The 20,589-nt window shown below is 35.8% G+C and overlaps 1 protein-coding gene across 1 annotated transcript in view; it reads right to left on the bottom strand.

Annotated features, from left to right (window-relative positions):
* The window catches only part of LOC104135350 (tetratricopeptide repeat protein 7B), a gene marked incomplete at its 3' end in the record, with an annotated part of 73,486 nt that extends 53,273 nt beyond the window's left edge, over nucleotides 1–20,213 (bottom strand). The window contains exons 1-4 of the mRNA XM_009648984.2: nucleotides 20,064–20,213; nucleotides 18,818–18,986; nucleotides 6,965–7,095; nucleotides 4,695–4,816 (exon numbers count right to left, since the gene is read on the bottom strand). Of these exons, the coding sequence (XP_009647279.2) occupies nucleotides 4,695–4,816; nucleotides 6,965–7,095; nucleotides 18,818–18,986; nucleotides 20,064–20,213 (572 nt within the window). The remainder of the gene's footprint in view (nucleotides 1–4,694; nucleotides 4,817–6,964; nucleotides 7,096–18,817; nucleotides 18,987–20,063) is intronic.
* Between the last annotated feature and the right edge of the window lie 376 nt (nucleotides 20,214–20,589).

Raw genomic sequence — 20,589 nt, 5'->3', positions numbered from 1 at the left:
AATAAATTCACTCTTTCCTGGGCAAACATATCTTAATGCTTAGCAAATCACTTTCTACCACCATCACAAAGAAATCCAGCACCAATTAGTCCTCCTACCTGCTGATTTACCCCTTTTGAAGTTAACAGGGTCAATTAACATTTTTGTAGTTAAAACTGGCAGCTTCTGTAATTTTTAATCAGTTCAAAAAACATGACTTCAATATGAAAAAAGAACCAACATAATTAGTAACCAGGAATTCAAAATACTGAAAAGCTCTATGTTAAATTATCGCTAAAGCCTTAAGAGAAATGGCCAAATGCTACATTCATAAAACAAAATCTTTCTCTTGGTGAAAATAACTATCATTTAGGCACAGCAATTAACTGTCCTTTAGAGAAAAATCAGTATTAACAGAAAGAAACTCGAAAGACTTAATTAGTCGTAGGTTACTGCAGCTCACATTCAGGTGATATATCTCATGAATGTTGTTCACAAAACATGTAAGCCCCAAACTTCATCAGAATTTGGCAACATGCAGAACAACTGGCCAAGACCCTGAGAAGCTGCTCTACGCTGGCCATGTTTTGAGCAGGCGTTTGGCTACATGGCCCCTCAGAGTCCCTTTCAACCTGTACGATCCTATGAATCCATATCTTACAAGTTGCAAGGGAAGGGACAAAAAGAAAAGGGAAAAAAAAAAAAAAAAAGAAAATAAAAACTTCTGGCATAGCCATGTCATGTGATACTGGCCTGCAAAGCAGCATTCTTCACAACAACATCAAAACCAGAGGAGGAAATAAAAATGAGCATTAAATACAGTAGTAAAGCAAGCATTTTGGGGGAGCAGGGGAAGTGCACTAAATATTCCCTCCCCAATTTAAGCCTCCAATACCATTTTGTTTACTGCCCATCACAACACAACATAAACCCAAAACCTTGAATTTAGTGCTTTCAAGTTTTGTGATGGCTAACAAACCATGATGAAGATTGCAGATTGGAACCTGGACTCTTGACAGAGCAATATCCTTAGAGAGGGTGTGAAATACAGGAGAAGTCACAGAAAAGAACTCTGAAGGCTAGCTAAGTCTGGTTTTCACACAATGGCCACCTGATTTTACACTCCAACCAGAAAGCTCTTTTCCTTTAAGAGGAATATACTTCCAGTATAATTCTGAACACGACTACATCAAAAATAAAAAACACTTAGAATTTAAGTTTGTCTTCTTTATCTCATAAGACAAATACAAAGCAAATAGTAGGATAGAAGGACTAGTGGATATATAAACTGCTGTCCTTTCTCTCACAGGGGCATTTTACTTGAAAACAGCTATGTTTGTTAAAGTACTAATGTCAAAGTTCCTGTGCTCATAGTTTTTCTTGGAACAACATCGGGACTTTGAACTCCTTCAATTTGAAATTACAAAGCAACTACTAGGCTAAATTGAAGTTGCGCAATCAGCCTGAAAGACATTTAAAGTTATATATTTCAGAATGTTTTTTAAAAAGCACATAAACCCTACCTTAAGTTTTAGAACAGCTTCCTCAACTACTTTGTTACTCATTTCCAAGCTGAAACATTCCTCTGCTCCCAAGTGAAAAATGGGTATGTAGTTTGATTCTTTACTAAAATTCTGTACACTTTGGAAGAAAACATTAATTTCAGATTTGTCTTAATAGAACACTAAAATAACATTCTTCCGCTCAGACTACTGCCACTATTTTATTTTTTTTTTTAGATAATTGCTTTTCCATGTATTTTGAAAATGCCAGCACTTAGCAGTCATAAGTTAGGCTTCAAACACTTTCTAGCTTTTCATGCAAGATAATGCATACCTGAAAGATAGTCACTTAATCCTCTACAAAAACTTGATTTCTTGGCTTAAAAGAAAATCTCTGTACAGTTAGAGAACAAAGGGGAAGTTTAAGGTAGATCAACCAGCTTTCTGGATAGGCAGCAGTACTCCCTACAGTACTGCTAAAATTATGCTGTTCCAGCTAGTATAAAAGTTATCTTATTTACTTTCCTAGTTTGTAACTGATACATGCACAAAAACAATGCTTCCACTTCTAGTGGAAGACATGAAATTAAAAGCAGTGATTAGCCAGCTGACCCCTAGATATAGAACAACAAAAACCCACTCCCTAGTAAAAGGACTTCAGTCAAATTAAATTCTCCAGCAGATTTTGAGAAATGTTTATTAGTACTTATTGGAGTGGAACTGATGTCTAAAAAACCCACCAAAAATCACTGTCGTTTATCCATAGACATCTACTCGGATCTTTAAGCATGCTCTAATACATAAATTGCTATAGCCATTATGGTGGTAACAAGACAACATTTGAACTGACTCAAGTCAATGCCAGGTTATAGTTTGGTGAAAGGAATTTTATTTCAGATTAAACTCTTCTGGGAGTCAGCCTCACTTCATGAACATACACAAATAAGAGATTCCACTGCACTGTAATACAAATGAGAGATTTAATTGGCCTGTAAATACAGACAGGCACACTCTTCCTCTTCTTCTCTCCCATCACTCACAAGCAGTTAAACTCTGGTGATTCCCTGCCTCCTCCACAGGATCGAAGCCCTTTAAACATCTACAGCTTCAACTGCAAAAGAAGTTCATTTAAAAGAAATGTTTCAATTTCTAAACTGCCTATATTAAAGATATCTACATTTCCTCTCCTTGACTATGTTCATATAATCTTTATAATTATAGATTAAATTAAAACTTGAAGTATGCTGCAAAGCTTAATTCAAAGATCTTGAATCTAATTTCTATAAACCTAACATCAGGAGAGATGACACATTTAAAAACCAAGTGAAGCATCCTTAAAATAAATGCATTAAAATGCATGCTATAAATTTGTAACTATTAGAAAAGTACACGTATTTAAAGTTCTGTTCAGTTTGGGTAAACCTGAGTTAAAAAATAAAAAAAAAAAAACTAAAGAAGGGACTCATAAAAGTAGCAACATAACGAGCAGCCTGGAGCAATGACCATACTAGGAAATCTTGAAAGAACTGGGATTGGCTCTAAATTAAGAAAGGAAACTAAAGGATATAATGGCAGGAATACGTAAAATAATGATTGGAACCAAGCTGTTTTTCCCAACACCTGGCTTCCTCTCGTACCACAAAAAAAAAGTAGCATTGGCCAATGAAACTGGAAGAGATAATATGCTTATGTAGGAGGTAACAAGGACACCCACAGCCTCACTGTGAAGGATTAAAGTGTACATGGAATACAATCAACCTTTCAAAGTTCACACCAGACCAACTGATACAGTCTAGGAAAAACACTCCTATGGGCTGGATGACTTTTTTTGTGGGGTTGTTTTTGTTTTCTTAATTAATCTTAATCTGCTGTTGCTTTTAGGCACAATTTGTCAGATTAAATGGACCATTTCCATTCCTGGCCTTCAATCAAAATTCTCCAAAATGTGGAATTTTTAGCTTACTCTTAACCACAATTGCCACTGGGATTCTTTCACTATGTATATTTTATTTATCTTGTGTGCAGGCATGAAAATAGACATTTTAGTTTTAGCCCTGGTATATGAAAAAAAAAAAAAAAAGAACTTTCAGAACATTCATTCCTCCTGCAATTAAATGATGAAAAGGGAACTAAAATGTAACCCTCAGATCATGTGTTACTGCAGCACTACTTCATTACTTTAAGAATGAGATTTCAAAAGCTTAGCAATCATTTCCATGCTGAAATCCCTGAACAGTTAGAAAACTTGGATAGCCTTTTGTCACCCTACCATGAGTACATTAAAATCTCGAACTCTTTACAGACACTGTATGATTTCCCTTCACCTCCTGTATATGTATTGGAAAAAATAAGAAACATTTTTCGTACAAAACAGTAGTCCTATCAGGTTTCCAATATTTCAATCAAACCACATTTTCCTAGTGAAATAAGAAGCCCTGCAAACAAATTTTTAAACTATCTGATTTCAACAACAAATGTCAGAAATGTACTTAGAAACCACTTATGCCAAGTTTTGAAGCTCTTAAAAATGGAGAGTTATATTTCTTTTCTCATTTTCTGTAACAGCTGAATTTATTTTTAGGCTTTTAAGGGAAGCCTTATTTAAAATAAATTATAAAGGATCTCCCATGCAGAATCTAAAAGGATCTATAGAGCAGGTACAATGAAGACTGTATACTTGTATACATACTGTTCATCTTGATGCACATTTATCCTGCAGCATAATGTTAAAATAAGTGATAACTGAAGAGATTTGGAAAAAAAATTACAAAATCAAAATTATAAAAATCATAGAATCATAGAATCACAGAATGTTTTGGGTTGGAAGGGACCCCTAGAGGTCATCTAGTCCAACCCCCCTATTGAATCAAGAGTTTCAATAAATTGCCAATCACTTTCTACAAGTATCTAGTAATAAAGTAAAGAAATTTCAAATAGTTAAAGTTTAAGCTATTTTCTCACATTTAGTAAGTAAAAATGTAAAATCCTTTCTGTTTCATATACTTTGATTAAACAATTTTACAATACATAAGTAAATACAATATGGGCAGCCTTACTATTTCAATCAAAATATTACTACTTTAATAAGAGGCCTCATGATTATGCAATCCACAACTGCTAAAAATGATGATGCCCATTTAGATCACAAATATAAAACCTAAACAAAAAAGCAAACAAACAGGGGGAAAAAAAAAAAGGAGAATCAAATCTTACCCATTCTTGAAATACAAAACATGTGCTCTCTGAAGTCCTGTTTCCAAGAAAAAACCAAGTTCTTGTTCATGTGCAGTGGGCCCTGGCTTAGGGCTTCTGTTTTGTATATTTGCATTAATTACCTGAGAGCAAAATAAAAAGGAAAAAAACGTATTTAGAAAAAAAAATATCAAGTTTTGTGGACTTTTACACAGAAGCGAATACTTAATGTTGGAGAAGTCTTTTTCATTTGTAGGCCATGGCTAGTAGATTATTTCTATCCTTACCGCCATTCCCATCTAAATATAAATCTTTTTGCTCTTCACTATACTCTTAAAGGTAATTTCTTCACGCAGCAGAAATGCCACTAAGAAAAATTATACAATATTTTTTAGAAATTTTCGTGAAGAATGGTATACAAAAGGGAAGTGTATGAAAAAAGCATATTCGCAACGTTATTCAGTAGGAGGGGGTGATGGTATTCAACATTTAAAACCCTGTTAGGCTAGACTGCTGCACAAAGCAGTAAGATTAAAAACGATCTCCAGAGTCATTTCCAAAAAACAACTTAGAAATAACTTAATTGGCATTACATCAACATTAAAAATGCTCTCAAAATGGAGAGCTATCAGCTTTCATTTCCCTTCATATTCACCACACACCGTTTACCAGCCACTAAAAGACAATAACAAAACAAACAAAAAGCCCAAAGCAAAACTAACTCAGAAAAAAAAAGTGTGTATGTGTTTACTTTCCTTTCCCCTTCCTTTTGCTTGTGTGACCCTAACTGTTTCTAATAACCCCTTCAAAGACGACTGTCAAATGACAGGCCTGAGGCTTGTAAGCCATAGGTCTGAAAAAGAGGGTGAGATTCATATTGCTAGCTTGCTTAATTCTAATGGTATTCATAAGCCAAAGAATAGAGCCCCAAGTGTATTGTCTTTTGTCCAGACATATCTAAATAAAATGCAGTAGTGTGTAAATCCCAGAAACAAAGGGTATCACAAATTTTCTTCTCTTTAAAAAAAAGTATTTCTAACATTTGAACACTACTGCAAAGCGGTAAGAAACAGAAGAGAAGGTTAATGGTGTAAATGAAAACAAGAGGAGGAAATAAAACAGCCTATGTATCCCTTTAAATTCAGATAAAGCTTGAAGCTTTTAAAACATGAAGCATTATGCTCTTTCCAATTAAAGAGCCTAACTTTAAGCTTCCATAATTTATAATCCATAACTTATAAAATGAGGGGAAAAAAGAAAACAGTAACTTGTCTAATATTCTGCAGAGCTGTTTGTTGGTTATATTTTGCCTAACATCAAGAAGCTCAAATATATCAACTTTCATCAATAAAAAACAGGTCTTCTACATATCTAGTAGCTCAGATTTTTGGCTATCTTTCTACTCATATGTAGTTTGAAAAGTAGAGCAACTCTGGAGTCCAGATTCAGATGTAGACAACTGTATCTTTCAGGAAAAATATCCAATATTACTTTTAAGAGTAACTGTAGTTTCATACATACAGTGAGTAAAAATATTAATGAGATAAAATGACAGATGAGCTATCAAGTCTGAGAACATGGTCCCGATCCAATTTATAGAACTATTAAGATTTATATCAAGTTCACCTATATCTTTAAAGTCATCTGTTTATCTGGCTATCACATCTGGTGATTTTTTCTTTGTCCCGGGATCGTGCCTATTAGTTGAAACACCCACCCCTTCAATTACTATTCTGGACATTACATCAAGTGTCTGGTTGACAGGTACAATGTTATTTCAGAATTTTACCTTCAAGTAGTATTATAAAGAGGATTTAAGAGCAGTGAAACTACTAGCTCCAAATAAACATCAACAAGAAATTTTTCAATCTTTATAGCTTCATTTGGAATTGAATTCTTTCGAGAATTATCTGAAAAGCTAGTAAGTATGCACATACAATGTACATACTCCCACATGTGTGCTTGAAAGACACCATAATCCCATGTTCATAAATGAACTGCCATAGGGTGACAGAGGCCACAGGCTGGCATCTTGAATATACACAGTAGTTCAGAGGCACTCTGCCCCTTTTTAAAGAACTAGCACTTTTTTCTAAGAGGTCAGAATGAGAGAACAGTTAGAAGGACAGCTACCAGACATCCATTAAGACACAACTGTAAGTGTGCGTTGAAGTCCTAAGGAAACAAATATGAGACATCTTTTAGTTGAGTTACCAAAATGCTGGTAACACCACATCAAAATGAAAGATGAGCCACGCAATTCTTCAATTAAGCAAATCATCCCAGCCTACCCTTTCTATCTCCTGAAGGTACAGAAGAGCAATATCCCCAGCCTTCTCATAGCATGTAACAATTTCTTGTTCACGGTCCATATGGAGGTTGCTAGCTGAAGAAGAAATTGGCAACTTCTCAAGACAGAGGCCTGAAAAAAAGGAAAATTTTTTCAAATAAAGCATTAAAAACCAATGTTGTGTAATACTCTACCTCAAAAATAGTCCAAGCTAAGCCCCTTTGATCAGGAGAATAAACAAAGAAAAAAAATACCAAAAAGTTATGAAGGTATGGTCCTCTGATACAGACACTAATAAATACATAAAAAGCAGTGACTTCTCCTTAATAATTATAAACTAGAAGCAGCATTTTTTTAAAGCAATTTTGATTTAGAAGACAATATGGCAGCCTACCACAGAAGTGTCTAATGTCTTTCTATACCAGTTTTAAGTTACTGAATACATGTTCATGTTCCCAGAGTGGTCAAAGAAACCAAGGCAGGGTGAAGAAAGGCACTCAAGGTAATACTAAACTTATTAACTGTATAAGGCCAAAACACCTATGAGAACAAATACATTTTAAAAAAAACTAAGGGGTTAGGAAGTATCATTTTTGTATTTAAATTTAGCAAGAGGTAGCTCGCTCTCATCAAGGCACAGAAGTCTTTTTCTCTCAGGACTGTATTAAACTTACTCAACAAATGCATTATGTGGTGCTTTGAAGGAAAAAAAAAAAGTCTTTGCTCATCTAAAATAAAGACCCAACAACTCTTACAAATCAAGGCTATCTTCTATACAAGGCACTTCTATTACAGTTATTTTCAAGACAAGTAGATAAAACAGCTGGAAAGGACCTCAAGAACACTAATCTATCTATCTGACTGAGGAATCAACCAACCCCAGGCACTTGTCTAACCTGTTCTTAAAAGTCTCTGACAATAGGGATGCCTTGGCCTTCCTATGCAAATTATCATAGAGCTCGACTGTTCTCACAATTAGTATTTTTTCCTGATATCTAGATGTCCCTCCCTAGATTACTCTTAATCTTCTTCACAGAGAGATTATTCCTTTCTTTACAAAACGTAAATGCACAACTTTAGTACTTTCCCTTACATATTAGTAAAACATTGTCTCCTGTTTATGATCTGCAACAGATCGCCAGATCATATTCTCAAGCAAACTGCTTCATCTGTTACCCCATCCTATATTTATTTGAATAATTATTTGTATTTGAAATGTAGCATTTTCCACATGTTCTTAAGAGATTTATTTCAGGTCATTCTTCCAGCTTGCCAGCAGTCAATGCTGATCCTAAAGTGCCTTCAACTGCTCCCACATTAATATAATTCACAATTTAAAAGACCATAATTCTCAATTCATCACCCCAGGTTTTGAGAATCCATTGCTGGAGAAACTAAAACCAAAAACAACAACAAAACACATAGTTTTATATTGGGCAGATGCCTGTAGAATGCCAGGTAGTGCAAAACCTCAGTCTGGAAAACAGTTTATCAAAGTATTTCTGTCCATCAATAATGTAAAGTGGGGACATTATGTTTCATTGGAATGACAATAGTTTTCCTACTAAAAGAACTTGGGAAGACACAGACATGGAATCCGGAGTTTATTTATTGATAATCTATGTAATATTTGTGACCTCCAGATTCTTTTAAAACAGTTATTAAGTTTCAGTTTCTCCCAGTAGAAATATCTCACCTGTATAAAAAACCATCAAGCCGTGTTTCTGGCTTGAGAGGATGTATCAGAGTTTGTTGGCCACCTTTACCCTCCAGTCCACCCTTTTACCAGGTACAAACAACATATATTCTACAGCTCTATTTGCTAGCTATACATCCAGTTAAGACAAAATCCTGATTCTAGTACTAACCACTCTGCGAAAGACAAAATAAAATTCAATATACTTTTCAAAAACCTACACATTCCTCAAGAGCAGAAAACACATAAGTAGTCTGTCTCTTAAAAACCTGCCAAACTGTAGTGCAACAGACACTGGATTTTCCCACCATGTTATGGTTTTCACCTAACATACCTCTAAAAATAAATTATATTTGAAAATAGTCTAGAGTAGCCTACGCTAATCTGCTTTCTTTTATTTTTTCAATCAAATAGCAAATATCCAAGAGGGTTTTTTTGCTAATTGTAAGTCACAGACCCAAAAGCAGCAAGATTAACCTATAGAAGAAGGTCAGTTATCCTGCTGCTGCAGTAGGCTTGAACTGACCCTCTGGTAAGAAGATCCGAATGTAAGGTTGATGCTGGATAGAAAGTTTGCAGTGTCCTGCACAAACACCTTCAAAGTCAGACTTGGAGGTGGCCATAAAATACAATAAATGAGCTGCAATAAAAATGTCAAATGACTGAAAGTATCAGAGATAATTGGTAAGCGGATCACTCCTCCCCACCCCTTCTCTCCCACGACATGAACAGCCAGTGCCCCACAGTAATCCTCCACTACATGAAACATATTACTCAACTGCTTATTCATAGATTTGACTTGGATTTATTATTTCTATTTTTATACTTCATGGCCACAACTATAATCTTTTTAATCTGAAAAAGTCGCTGTAAGAACATTCTCTCATTTTTGCTGAGAATTTTCTTTAAGATATGAAAGCATCTCAGTGCTCTGCCAGAAACTTTAAGTAATGCAGAAGGGAAGTACAAAATACTAAGTGTCCTTTAATAACGTATATAACACTATTCCTTAGGGTAACTTTATCATACAACTAGTATTCACTGTATTTTTCCTGGTATGTTTATTACAACCTGGGAAAGTATGTCCATTCTGAGCATACAGTGCTTTGAGCAGGAAGTTCATTTGGAGAACTATCCTGAAATAACCACTTAACAGGATGGTTTGGACACTTTTATTTGGTTTGATGACACAAGGAATAATTACAATTCAATACTGCATTAAAAATTAAAACATATCAACTAGAAAAAAAAAGGAATAAATTATTATTTCTCTAATAGGTTACTTGTTTAATTTTTTTCCTTAAATACAGATGAAATTTAAGAAATAATGTATTAAAGTACATTAAAGTATTTTTAAATTCTAAATAGATATAAATAGCAACATAGCAATAACAGCCACAAAATATACTGCCCACTTCTTTGTAAGAATACTGTGAGATGGTAAAAAGTGAATTAAAATAAGGGATTATTATATTAGGCCCTTGAAAAAAGAACAAGCAAGTGGTAACACACAGAACTGAATTTCAAAGAAATATGTATCACCCTAAACGATCTGATGAAGACTACTGCACGTATTCAGACAGGTCAGTTCTTCCCTTTGTGCTTGCTCCCACACCTGCCAGGCAGGAATCTCTGCTTTTTTCCCTCAAAAGGGCAGGAATTTCTTTAACTGTCTATAAAGTTTTTTTGAGATATTTGGAAAATATCTACTATCAAATATTACTGCATTATCTGTAAATGTCATGGCTATTGGTTTATTTAATTTTTCTTGGTTATTTTGTTTTATTCTGCCTTCAAGACCATCACATCAATTGGTATCACAAGTTGACTTTGATATTCATGGCTTTTAAGTTTAAGCCCTTCCAGTCAAAATCACCTTCAGGTAAAAGCTTCCGACAAACTGGGTCAGTTTTATTTCAGGAAGACACTTATCTCATACATATCTAGTCCTGATATCAAGCAAGATGACTCCTGAGGGAAAAGAAATTGAGAAGCAGTGAAATGAATACGAGTCCATACTAGTTAAGCTTACATGTTTTGCTAAGTAACTCTAAAATTGCTTGCCTAAAGAGTAGAACAGCAACAAACAGTATTTGGACAAGAAAAGAGTATGCCTGATATTTAAATTACATGATAAATTGCAAAGGTTTTCTTTAAATCTTAAAAAACTTTTATAAATTGTCTGTGTTTCGTAAAAGATTCAGAAAGCAAACAGTAGATAGCTTTGCCACTTATTCCAAGTGGCATTCTTATGTCTATGGTCTCAAAGCAATGGCCATAGTTATGCCAAGTAAACTATTTCATTTTTACAAACACAAGAGCAGTCCAGGCCTACCACCACATACGCACACACTAACCACTACCCAAAAAAGAGGACTGCTCAGTAAGAACGAGCAACAAACTAACAATTTTTAAGAAGTTCCCGTGCAATAGATTTGCCTATTCTTAGATAACCAACCGTTCTTATATTAAGGACAATGACAGTCATTACTTTTCATTTACAAACCACTTTAAAAAAAGCAGCAGACTTATAACTTCTGTACAAAAACTGATTAACTAACACTCCTACTTCATTATACAGAGTAAACCAAGAATTACTCTAAGGTCAAAAGGGAATCCACAGCACAGTTCAGGTCTCTACCAAGTAGTCCTACCACCCAGACCATTACTGAGACCATTTAAAAAAATCCCACAAGGCTGAGAAAAGCCTATGGCATTTACTGCACTGTATATCTGAGGATTTTCCAAGATGACAGACAGTACCCTGTCTGTGTAAGTGCTGCTAAATTTTAGAGACCACAAATAATAACGGATCTCATGGTTTATCTACTGTTTTCAGTAGACAAGCCAAAGGGCAGAGGAAAAACAGTGATCAGCTATTTTAAGTAAATAAACATGCTTTTGCAAGAGAGGAAGAGTCACAATGACAGACAGAGATTTCTGAGTTTGCTTACTGTTTTCCTTAAATGGACACATAAAATGTAAGGGTGTTTTCGTATACTTACTCTTCCCTATAGGATATGCAAAGCAACACTGGTAAGCGTTCCAAATGCTGTAAACATAAACCCACCCCCCCTTTCATCACCTTTTAAAGAAACTTCATATTTAGCTTATATATTTAGAAAAATTATATAGATGATGGCAAACATTTACTAGTCATTTTAAAAGAGGAACTGAAATGATCTAGAGTTACTGCTTTCAAGGAACTCCCACGGTTTATTTCTGAATTTAGAATGAACACTGCTAATCTCACTGAAAGGAAAGACTTATTCCTAAAGTCCTCAGTCAAAGCACGAATTTTTTTCTTCTTCAATTCCCTACTGGTATTTGTAAAGTAATTATTACAAAGGAAAGGAAGAAAAGTTAGAATAGAAAGTAGGGAAATATATTTACAATAAATTACCTCTTACTTTCACATTTACTCCAGATACCCTGCCTTAGTAGGAACTGCCTATTTCTTTAGATGATCTAAGGAAACACAAACAATTCATTTCTCTGATTTTTCAAGTACCTTGTATTGCTCGCCTACCCCATGCCAAGACAGAGAGAAAAAAGTCTCCAACAACTATCAGGATGCTAGTTTCATACCCAATTAGCTCTCCAGAAAATGCATCAGAAAGAAGGTCAATACCCCCTTCTCTCAGCACACTTGAATTTAAGGGAAGCTACTCTGGCTATCTACTCTTTTGATCATAGACGACTTACAGAGAATTAAATCCATTCTAGAAGAAAGCCAGAGCAACGTAAGCACAACTTTGCAGAGCTGAAGACAGCATTTTATCATGTGTGCTCATTCTGCAATGTCATTTCATTAGTACAGCTTTACTAATACCATAGTTACGCCAGAGCTTCCAAGTGTCTTGAAGTTTCTCAAAGGCAAAAAGGAAAAAAACAAATAAAAAAACCTCCACCAAACAGGAACACTCATCTCTCTTCTGAAGTGAACACCTATTTATTAATCCAAACAGTCATTAAAGCCATAACAATATTTGGAGATTTCTTGCAATATTATCTGAGATAACTGTTGTGAAATGATTGGTCACACTTTTCCTCTAAATGTAAAGACATTCAAATCTCCACATTTTCTTAAAAGCACAAAATAGACTTTTATAATATCATTAAACAGACGAGTTCTGTATTTTCACAGATGCATTTGTTTCTTACAAACCAAGTGCCACCCAATTCTTGCTTTACAGTACAGCCCTTTGACAGACAAGTAATTTCTAGAGAGGCTGAAAAAGTTCAAACTAGAGATAAAAGCTGGGAAAGGACTGATAATTGTTGTAGATCTTGGAGCGAGTGAATCTCTGGTGAACCCTCCCAAAGCAGAAGAGCCACATGCCAGCATATGGAGTGGGCATCAAGGAAGCTGTTCACTCAGGAGAAAGGAGATGCTTTAACTACAGAATTTATACTGAATTGTTTTACTGTACATTGTTCAGGATTGCTCCTACAAGCATCTCTGAGGAAAAAAGACCAGGCTCCACTGTGACAACGGTTCTCCCCATGACATGAGAAAAAAGGCCAGAATCACGTATTTTAGTTTTGGCTCAACATTTTCTCCCTCTCCTTGCCCTGCCAAAGGCAAGATTCTGAAGATAGTCTGAAAAGTCTGAAGAAACTAAGAACAAGAAAAACACACCACCAAAATACGCAAGTCCTAAAGAAGCCTCTTTTAATAAGGAGCAAAATATTTTTATTCTGTGTTTGGATTTCAAATACCGGACCTAAAAGCAGCACTGAGGAAAGCAGTACGAGCCCCTGGGTTCCCCCCCCCAGGCCCTGGCTCCAGCAGGGCAGAAGTCATAAAAATAGACAGGGGAAAGACAAGCTTTAACAGACAAAGTTTGAAGTACTTATGGCATAGGCTTCCTAGCCACGATCTGCAGACTGCTTGCTGGGGCTGCAACACTGGCACAGCCATGCAGGAGGAGGGAACTCAAGGAAGTTGAATCCTTGACCCATTGCCTAATGAGGCTAGAGATCCCCAGCATAATTACCGAAACAGCTTTCATTTAGCATTCTTCCATGAAGAGCTGCTTGGTGTCTGCTGGCGCAGGCTAGCGTGCACAAGATCTCATTACAATCGTATACGATTAAAGTTAAGTGTAGCATCTTTTGCGAAGTGCAAAGTAGCAATTCACATGCACCTGACACTTCCACTAAACCTAATGAGTATTTCCATGTTTCTGTAAATAGAACTAATTAATAGCCAATCATTTAACTTGGTAAATGCAACATTAGATTTGAATATGGGTCAGCAGCAGTAAAGACAGTCTCACCTTACTCAACATACACCACCTAAATATAAACACAGTTATTTGAACAGGCAATATGAGATGTAAAATGGCCCGCAGCAATAAGGCTACAACCCTGTAATGTCACAGTCTAACTTACATATGACATCCCTCACATACTTAAAAAGAATTTGTTACTGTAATACAGCACAGCCATCTTGACAGATACCTGCAGTAGTCTATAAATCTATTACACTATAGTAAATATAAACAAAATTTATTTACTAAAATCAAGTTAACAAATTTGCAGACTTTAAGAAATGTCAGACCTGTTAATTGTTATGCTCGTCTATAAGCATTTGTAGAAAGATTCACCGATTTGTAATGCCAAGTATTATAAATTCATTTTTCAATCATGTCTTTTGGCTTGTGCAGCAGTATCAGAATCATGTTACCTAAGATTTCAATAAGCTTATTTCCCAGTTAAATATATACTTGTTATTTCAGAGTTACTGACAAGATGCACGTCCCCAAATTAACACCTCGATATCCCACTGTGCATGCATCTCATCTCTGCTTCCATAAGCAAACAAAAATTGCTTAGAAACATAGGAGATATTGCCATGCACAGTATTTGAATAATGCCTATGTGTGCTTTCCAGAATATTACCTCATTCATATACTGCTGAAAACTTGCAGAAACTTAATTGTCCTGTTCCCAGAGGCCATATCCCTAGGAGAGTATTAGCTTCAGCCATTATTAAAATGGATTCTAAATATATGCTTCTATATGATAACAGCATATACAGAATGTTTTCTGGTTGGTTTGGACGAGAAGGGAGTAGGAGAAGTTGGAGCTAGCTACACAAGCCTAACTTGAAAAAGTCACACATATACAGTCTTTAATTACTTCTTTATGGTTTCATAACTTAACTTACAAAGAATTTAAATAAGACAAGATTTTCCTCAGTCTTAGAATTGAGCATTGCCATAAACTGATTTAGTAAAGTATGTAAACAAACAGATACTAAAGAGACAAAATTAACCTCTTATAACAAGGGAGCCGGCTCTACTTATCAGAAGGTAAGCAGATACTCAAATACCAAATATGTAATACGGCCAGAAATGCGCAAAACCCCTCTACATTTTACTTTGAACCAAGACTTGGCACCACAATCTCAAGACTGTCCTTCACTCCTCCTCCCGCCCAGCCTCATTTATTAGCTTTGCTCTTGCTGCATAAGGCTGCTCTAATAACAGATACCAATGGCTAAGCTACATCTGTGGCAGATGGAAAAAAAATGTTTTTTTCTGTATTGCCTCTTAAAACTTCGTACTAATAGGCATGACCCGCTCCTCTGACCTATCACCTTAAATGCTACTACAAAAGAAGGAAAGGCGACAGCTTCAGGGAGCTGGCTCCAGCAACATTCATATACCTGCTTTCAGGCCAGTGCTTTGCCACAACAGAGTCATGCCAACCTGCCCAGCTCCTCAACAACATCCTTCTTCTGTGCCCACTTTTCTTTTCCTCATCATACCCTTTCGAAATGAGCTAGCACCTCCAACCATAGACATTTTGCTACAGAAAACTTTTATCAGATGCTTTTCCTCTGCTTTCACATCAAATATAATTACAAGCAGATGAGAGGAAAAGCTAAACAACAGACCCAAATAAGTATTCTCAGGTTTTTGCAAATACTAAAGTAGCCCATTGATTTGAAAAGCTCCATCTTTTCATTTCTATGTTTTATATGACACTTAAAAATTACCATACTCAATTTCTTGAAGTAAGTCTTTGAATCTAAAAAAATTCTGTATTTAATATCAAAACTACGATCTTATTAACGCTCCAACTATCCCACACAACACCTTCTACATACACATACAGAGTCATTACTCAGAAGTGCAGCATTAAAATAATCTCTTTCCTTAAACACTAGAACTAATCCAGAACTGGATTCTGCTGGTACACACACACACACACACAAAAATAAAAAAAAAAAAAAAAAGAAAAATCAGTGTAAGGTCAAAGAAATATGCCTGTCCATGAAGTTAATTATATAAAAGATGACCATCCTCCACTATGCTTCAGTTTTTAACTTGTGAATTTGAGGAAATGGTGAAGGAAGGCAGGAAGATAACAGAATTACACTACATTCAGTGCACTGTGTGGTAGTTACCTCCTCACAAGATTTCGCATGAGGGATATCTCAACAGTGCCAAGCCCTGACCTATGCTAATCAAGTTTCTGAGGCTTTGCCTCGTGCATCCCACTCAATCTGTCACCTCTGAGGTTAGAGAATGAAACCTCAAGAGTGAGAAGGTGAGCACTCGGAGGTAGTCCTACTTTAAAGAAGGAAAAAAATTTTAAGGCAGTTAAAAACTACCATTAATTATCTGCCCCATGCCTTTGCCAGAGGTAAGTAAATCAGCATCAGACCACTGCACAATAGCATACAAGACTGCAAATCCACTGGAACTGGATTTGCCCCCAAATGGATTGAAATGGGGCAACTAAACCAAGGTGTCTTTAACTGCCTTTGTGCAGGCTGCCACACTGAACAGTGTGGCTGGGCTGATGCTTGCAAACAGGCAGCGCAGACAGTCCCTCATTGCTTAATAACATGGTGCTATGTTCATGATTGCCAAAGAAATAAAATCTAAATACTCAGAGAGTTTTATCTTTATATAATCAGGTTATCCTTGAACTTGCAAGCAGAAATACAAATCCCAGTGAAGCACAAAATCCCTGTGAGAATAACTTGTATTTAGTTGGGTAATGCCTGCAAGCCTCAATCACCTCTGAAGACACTGAATTCAGACTGAAAAGTTTTATAGTCTGCTCTTAGGAGGAGAAAGAAGAAAATCCAGGAGGAGGGGGAAGGAGGAGGAGCGTTAACTGTACACTATTGGGTAGAAACACACGCTCTTTAGCTGTCAATTACTCTCAACTTACCTAGACTTTAAATACTAAATTTAAGACTGCTCTGTGACTTCTACCTCATTCTAAAACACACAGAAGACCATATTCTTGCAACCTGCTAGCATGGGAAAAAGGGATATTAAATTTTATTAATCTTCCATTCAAACTGGAAACATAGTAGCAAAAAAAAGATGATTCTGAACATGAACAGAACAACAAAAAACCCCCAATAGTTTGCTCAGTTAAACTGGCAGCCAGTCACCCAGTAGAATTGAACAAACTAACAAAGTCTGATCAAGATTAGATCAGGCTCGATATGACAGATTTCATTGTTGAAGTATAAAACTTGAAATCAGAAGCAAAAAAAGGCCACCATGTCTGGCAGAGGACATGCTGGTTTTCTTTCCTCTTTTTCTTTTTTTTTTTAAATAGGCCGAACCTACCCAACATTCTAGGGTAGAAAAGATACATATTTTACTATTTTCTAATAAATTATTTTTACATTAAGTTAAATTAATAACACTAATCCTTTCTGCAAAATGAATGCCTTTATGTTTCGACTGTTACGTATCCTTATGAGGTCAAATAAAACAGACCCAAAAGAGTTGAGCTCTGGGAAAAGATTCAATTAAATTACTGTGATTCCTTGGAGATAAAAGCAAATTTAGGTACTTAAAGTTGATCAAGTGCAAGATTGCATTTTCATGGAAAGAACATGATAAATTCAACAGACATCCTCATAGATTTAAAAAACAAACCAAAAGCCACAAAGCTGTGTGAAAGTCTACCCATACCAGACATTGCCAAAAAGCCCACACAGATGCTGTATGAGAGAACTGGGCAGATTTACATCATACATAAGAACTCCCCATGTACTCCCTTCCCACTTTCACCTGAACATTGCTCAGATTCAGGAAGCATCCTTTTGTCTCTGCTACCAGTGGGTTCTCTTATTTCCTTGACATCTCTACAGAGAATGATTCATGCTTGTCTAATGTTTAACTGGAGGACTGTGTTGGTAGAAAACAAGCCCCTCTCTTCCAAGATTGTTACAAACAATCCTTGACCAGTTGTCAGTGGATGCTATTGAAGTCTCTCCTAAATTGTGTTCGCTCACTTTGACAGTCCTCTTGCCAAAACAAAAAGTACATATGCACACCAAACCCAAGCTTAAACACAGCAGACCAAAGCAAACATTCTAAGAAACCTATGGCATACAAACTGCCACTTTCCTCAACACACTGACCCAGCTTACAGCCTATTAATGAGTTTTCTAAACTGAAGTGGCACTGCCACCTTAAGACATAAGGCCAGCATTACAATTTTCACTATACTAGACTAGTAAAAAAAAAAAAAAAAATATTAAACTTCACTTTCTGAATTTTTTAAAAAAAATATATTCAAGTAAGAAAAATTCAAAAATAAAACTGTGCAAGAAATGCACTGCTTTAAGTCTCTTTATCATGTTAATACTATTTTTCTCAAATAGCAATTTAGCTAAAACTGTGCAAGAAATGCACTGCTTTAAGTCTCTTCTCAAATAGCAATTTAGCTACGCAATTTAGCTTAGGTTGAGCATTTTAACATTCAGTAAAAGGCATCATGGAGAACCAAGGTTCTCCAATTCTGTCCACAGCAACTGCAAAAACTGCACTACTTTTGTAACTCTTAACTTTCAGCAACAGTGATTAATACTTTCAGTATCTAGCCACAGTTATTGTGACATTTACTTATTTAAGAGTTTTTAAATACACACATCAAAAAAATTGATTGGGTGACAGCACAGTTAGAATATTGAGGTAAATTCTTGTCAAGCTAGCACAAGCTCTGAATAATTTCAAGAAGCCAAGCCATCCTCTTATTTATCTACAAATGTGGTACTCCACCACTGTGTTGATGATATGCATGCCAAAAATTTCTTTAACTTCGGGCAAGATGTGAATTAACATTTTAAATACTATTTCCACATTATTATACTGGAAAAAGCAATCTTACCTTTAGTAGAATATGCTTCAGCAATCATCCGTAGCCTATATGGTGGCACTGCAGCTAGCTGCAAATCATCAACTCCTACTCTGGCATATGTGTTCAGAGCTTCCTTGTAATCACCTTCCACATAGTTTAACTTGGCCATAATTAGGTTAGCTTCTTGTAAGAATTCTGGCTAGAAGAAAGAGGAATAAGAAAGTTTTGTTTCCTGAGAAAACACACCTAATTCTTTCTAATAATTATTTGGTCTTCATAGATGCACTAAAGAAACCCTCAGGATATTTCTAGTAACAGAGCAACAAACCAAGAAAATTCTGTCTTCGTGTAATATTTGGGAAGCTTGCAGCAAGGGGTGAATCCACAAAATTTCACTCCATCAGTCAACTGAAAAACATCACCAGTCATTTTATATATTCACATATTTATTTATACATGCACCAGAAATACCTCTGTCAGGATCCAGCTTTGCCAGGTGACAAAACTGTTTAAAAGGCAGCCTATCATCACAACCCCTCCAATGATTTTTTTCTAACAGCACAAGCACAGTTGAAAATAACATAGCATCAAAACTTAATGACATATGTTCCACAGCCTATATATTTAATTCACACAATTCCAAAGTATGAGGGCAGAAGAAATGCCTTGAAAAAAGCATTCATGGAAAAATGAAGAAAGAAATTAATACCCCCACAAATCACAAAACATTACAGGTGACTGTAAAACAGGGTCCTTTTGATCTCTCAAAAGATGGACATTGAGTACAGAAAAGATAAGCTGATGTAGTAGTTACAACAATAGTTAAGCAAAAAAAGGGCCAGAATGGTTAAGAACATCAAAAGGTTATGACAGAAAACTGCTCTCAAATATTAACCTCACTTTCTGCCCCTGCAAACATAACTTAAGAGACTATTACAAAAATTTGTGAAGTATTTTGCCTTTTTCTAGCATTTCTACTTAATGCACTAGAAATAACAATATAGTTATATACTTCAAGAAAAACCTCCACAAACCAGGTTGTAAGTACTTTACTTAAGCATCCCAGAAGTCAATGACAGGCTTATTCAGATATTTATCTGAACAAAAGTCCACGAAGAAACAAAGAGCCATGAACTAGCATAGTGCTGATGATATTTTGGGAATAGCAATGATAATAAAACACCACACAAGCACTTTCCGCGTTTTTCTCAGTGATCAGCAGAGTACTCCAGTCAATTTCAGCTTTTCTGATTCTTGCTCAGACTGACTTACGTACCTTTAGGTTTCCCCTATCAAGTGCTGCGGTGAGATGTTTCCTGACCTCAGTCAGCTTTGGCCGGGGACCCAGTGGACTACTACTTTGTTTAAGAGTGTTTTCCTTCAAAAATTGTTCCAGTTTGGACTCCCCAAGAAGAAGTTCAGCCATGTCATCTGTAAATAAAAGCAAACACATGAAATACTAGAAATAATTTTATTTCACTAACATTTCAGTGGAGGCAGCCATTGCCTGAATTTTAAATACAAACTAAGCAAAACACAGTGTCAAGTATTCAGATTTAACACAAGCCACATGGTACTTTGTTACTTTTCAATTTACCTTTTACCTGCCTGATTCACTATAGAATCAAATCTGTGTTCTAAGCTATAATGAATGAGAACATTAACCTGAAGTCAGTATTCTCCCCTTCCCCCTTAAAAACCAACTTGATTTGAAAGCCTTTCTGAACATGACAAGGTACACTTCTCATAAAAATGGTGTGTGTTTCACAAAATAGCTATGGTAGTATCAAAGGTGAATACTG

This window comes from Egretta garzetta, unplaced genomic scaffold, assembly GCF_000687185.1.
Source record: "Egretta garzetta isolate BGI_Z169 unplaced genomic scaffold, ASM68718v1 scaffold361, whole genome shotgun sequence".
Classification (NCBI taxonomy): domain Eukaryota; kingdom Metazoa; phylum Chordata; class Aves; order Pelecaniformes; family Ardeidae; genus Egretta; species Egretta garzetta.
This window is presented reverse-complemented; position numbering and strand designations above follow the sequence as displayed.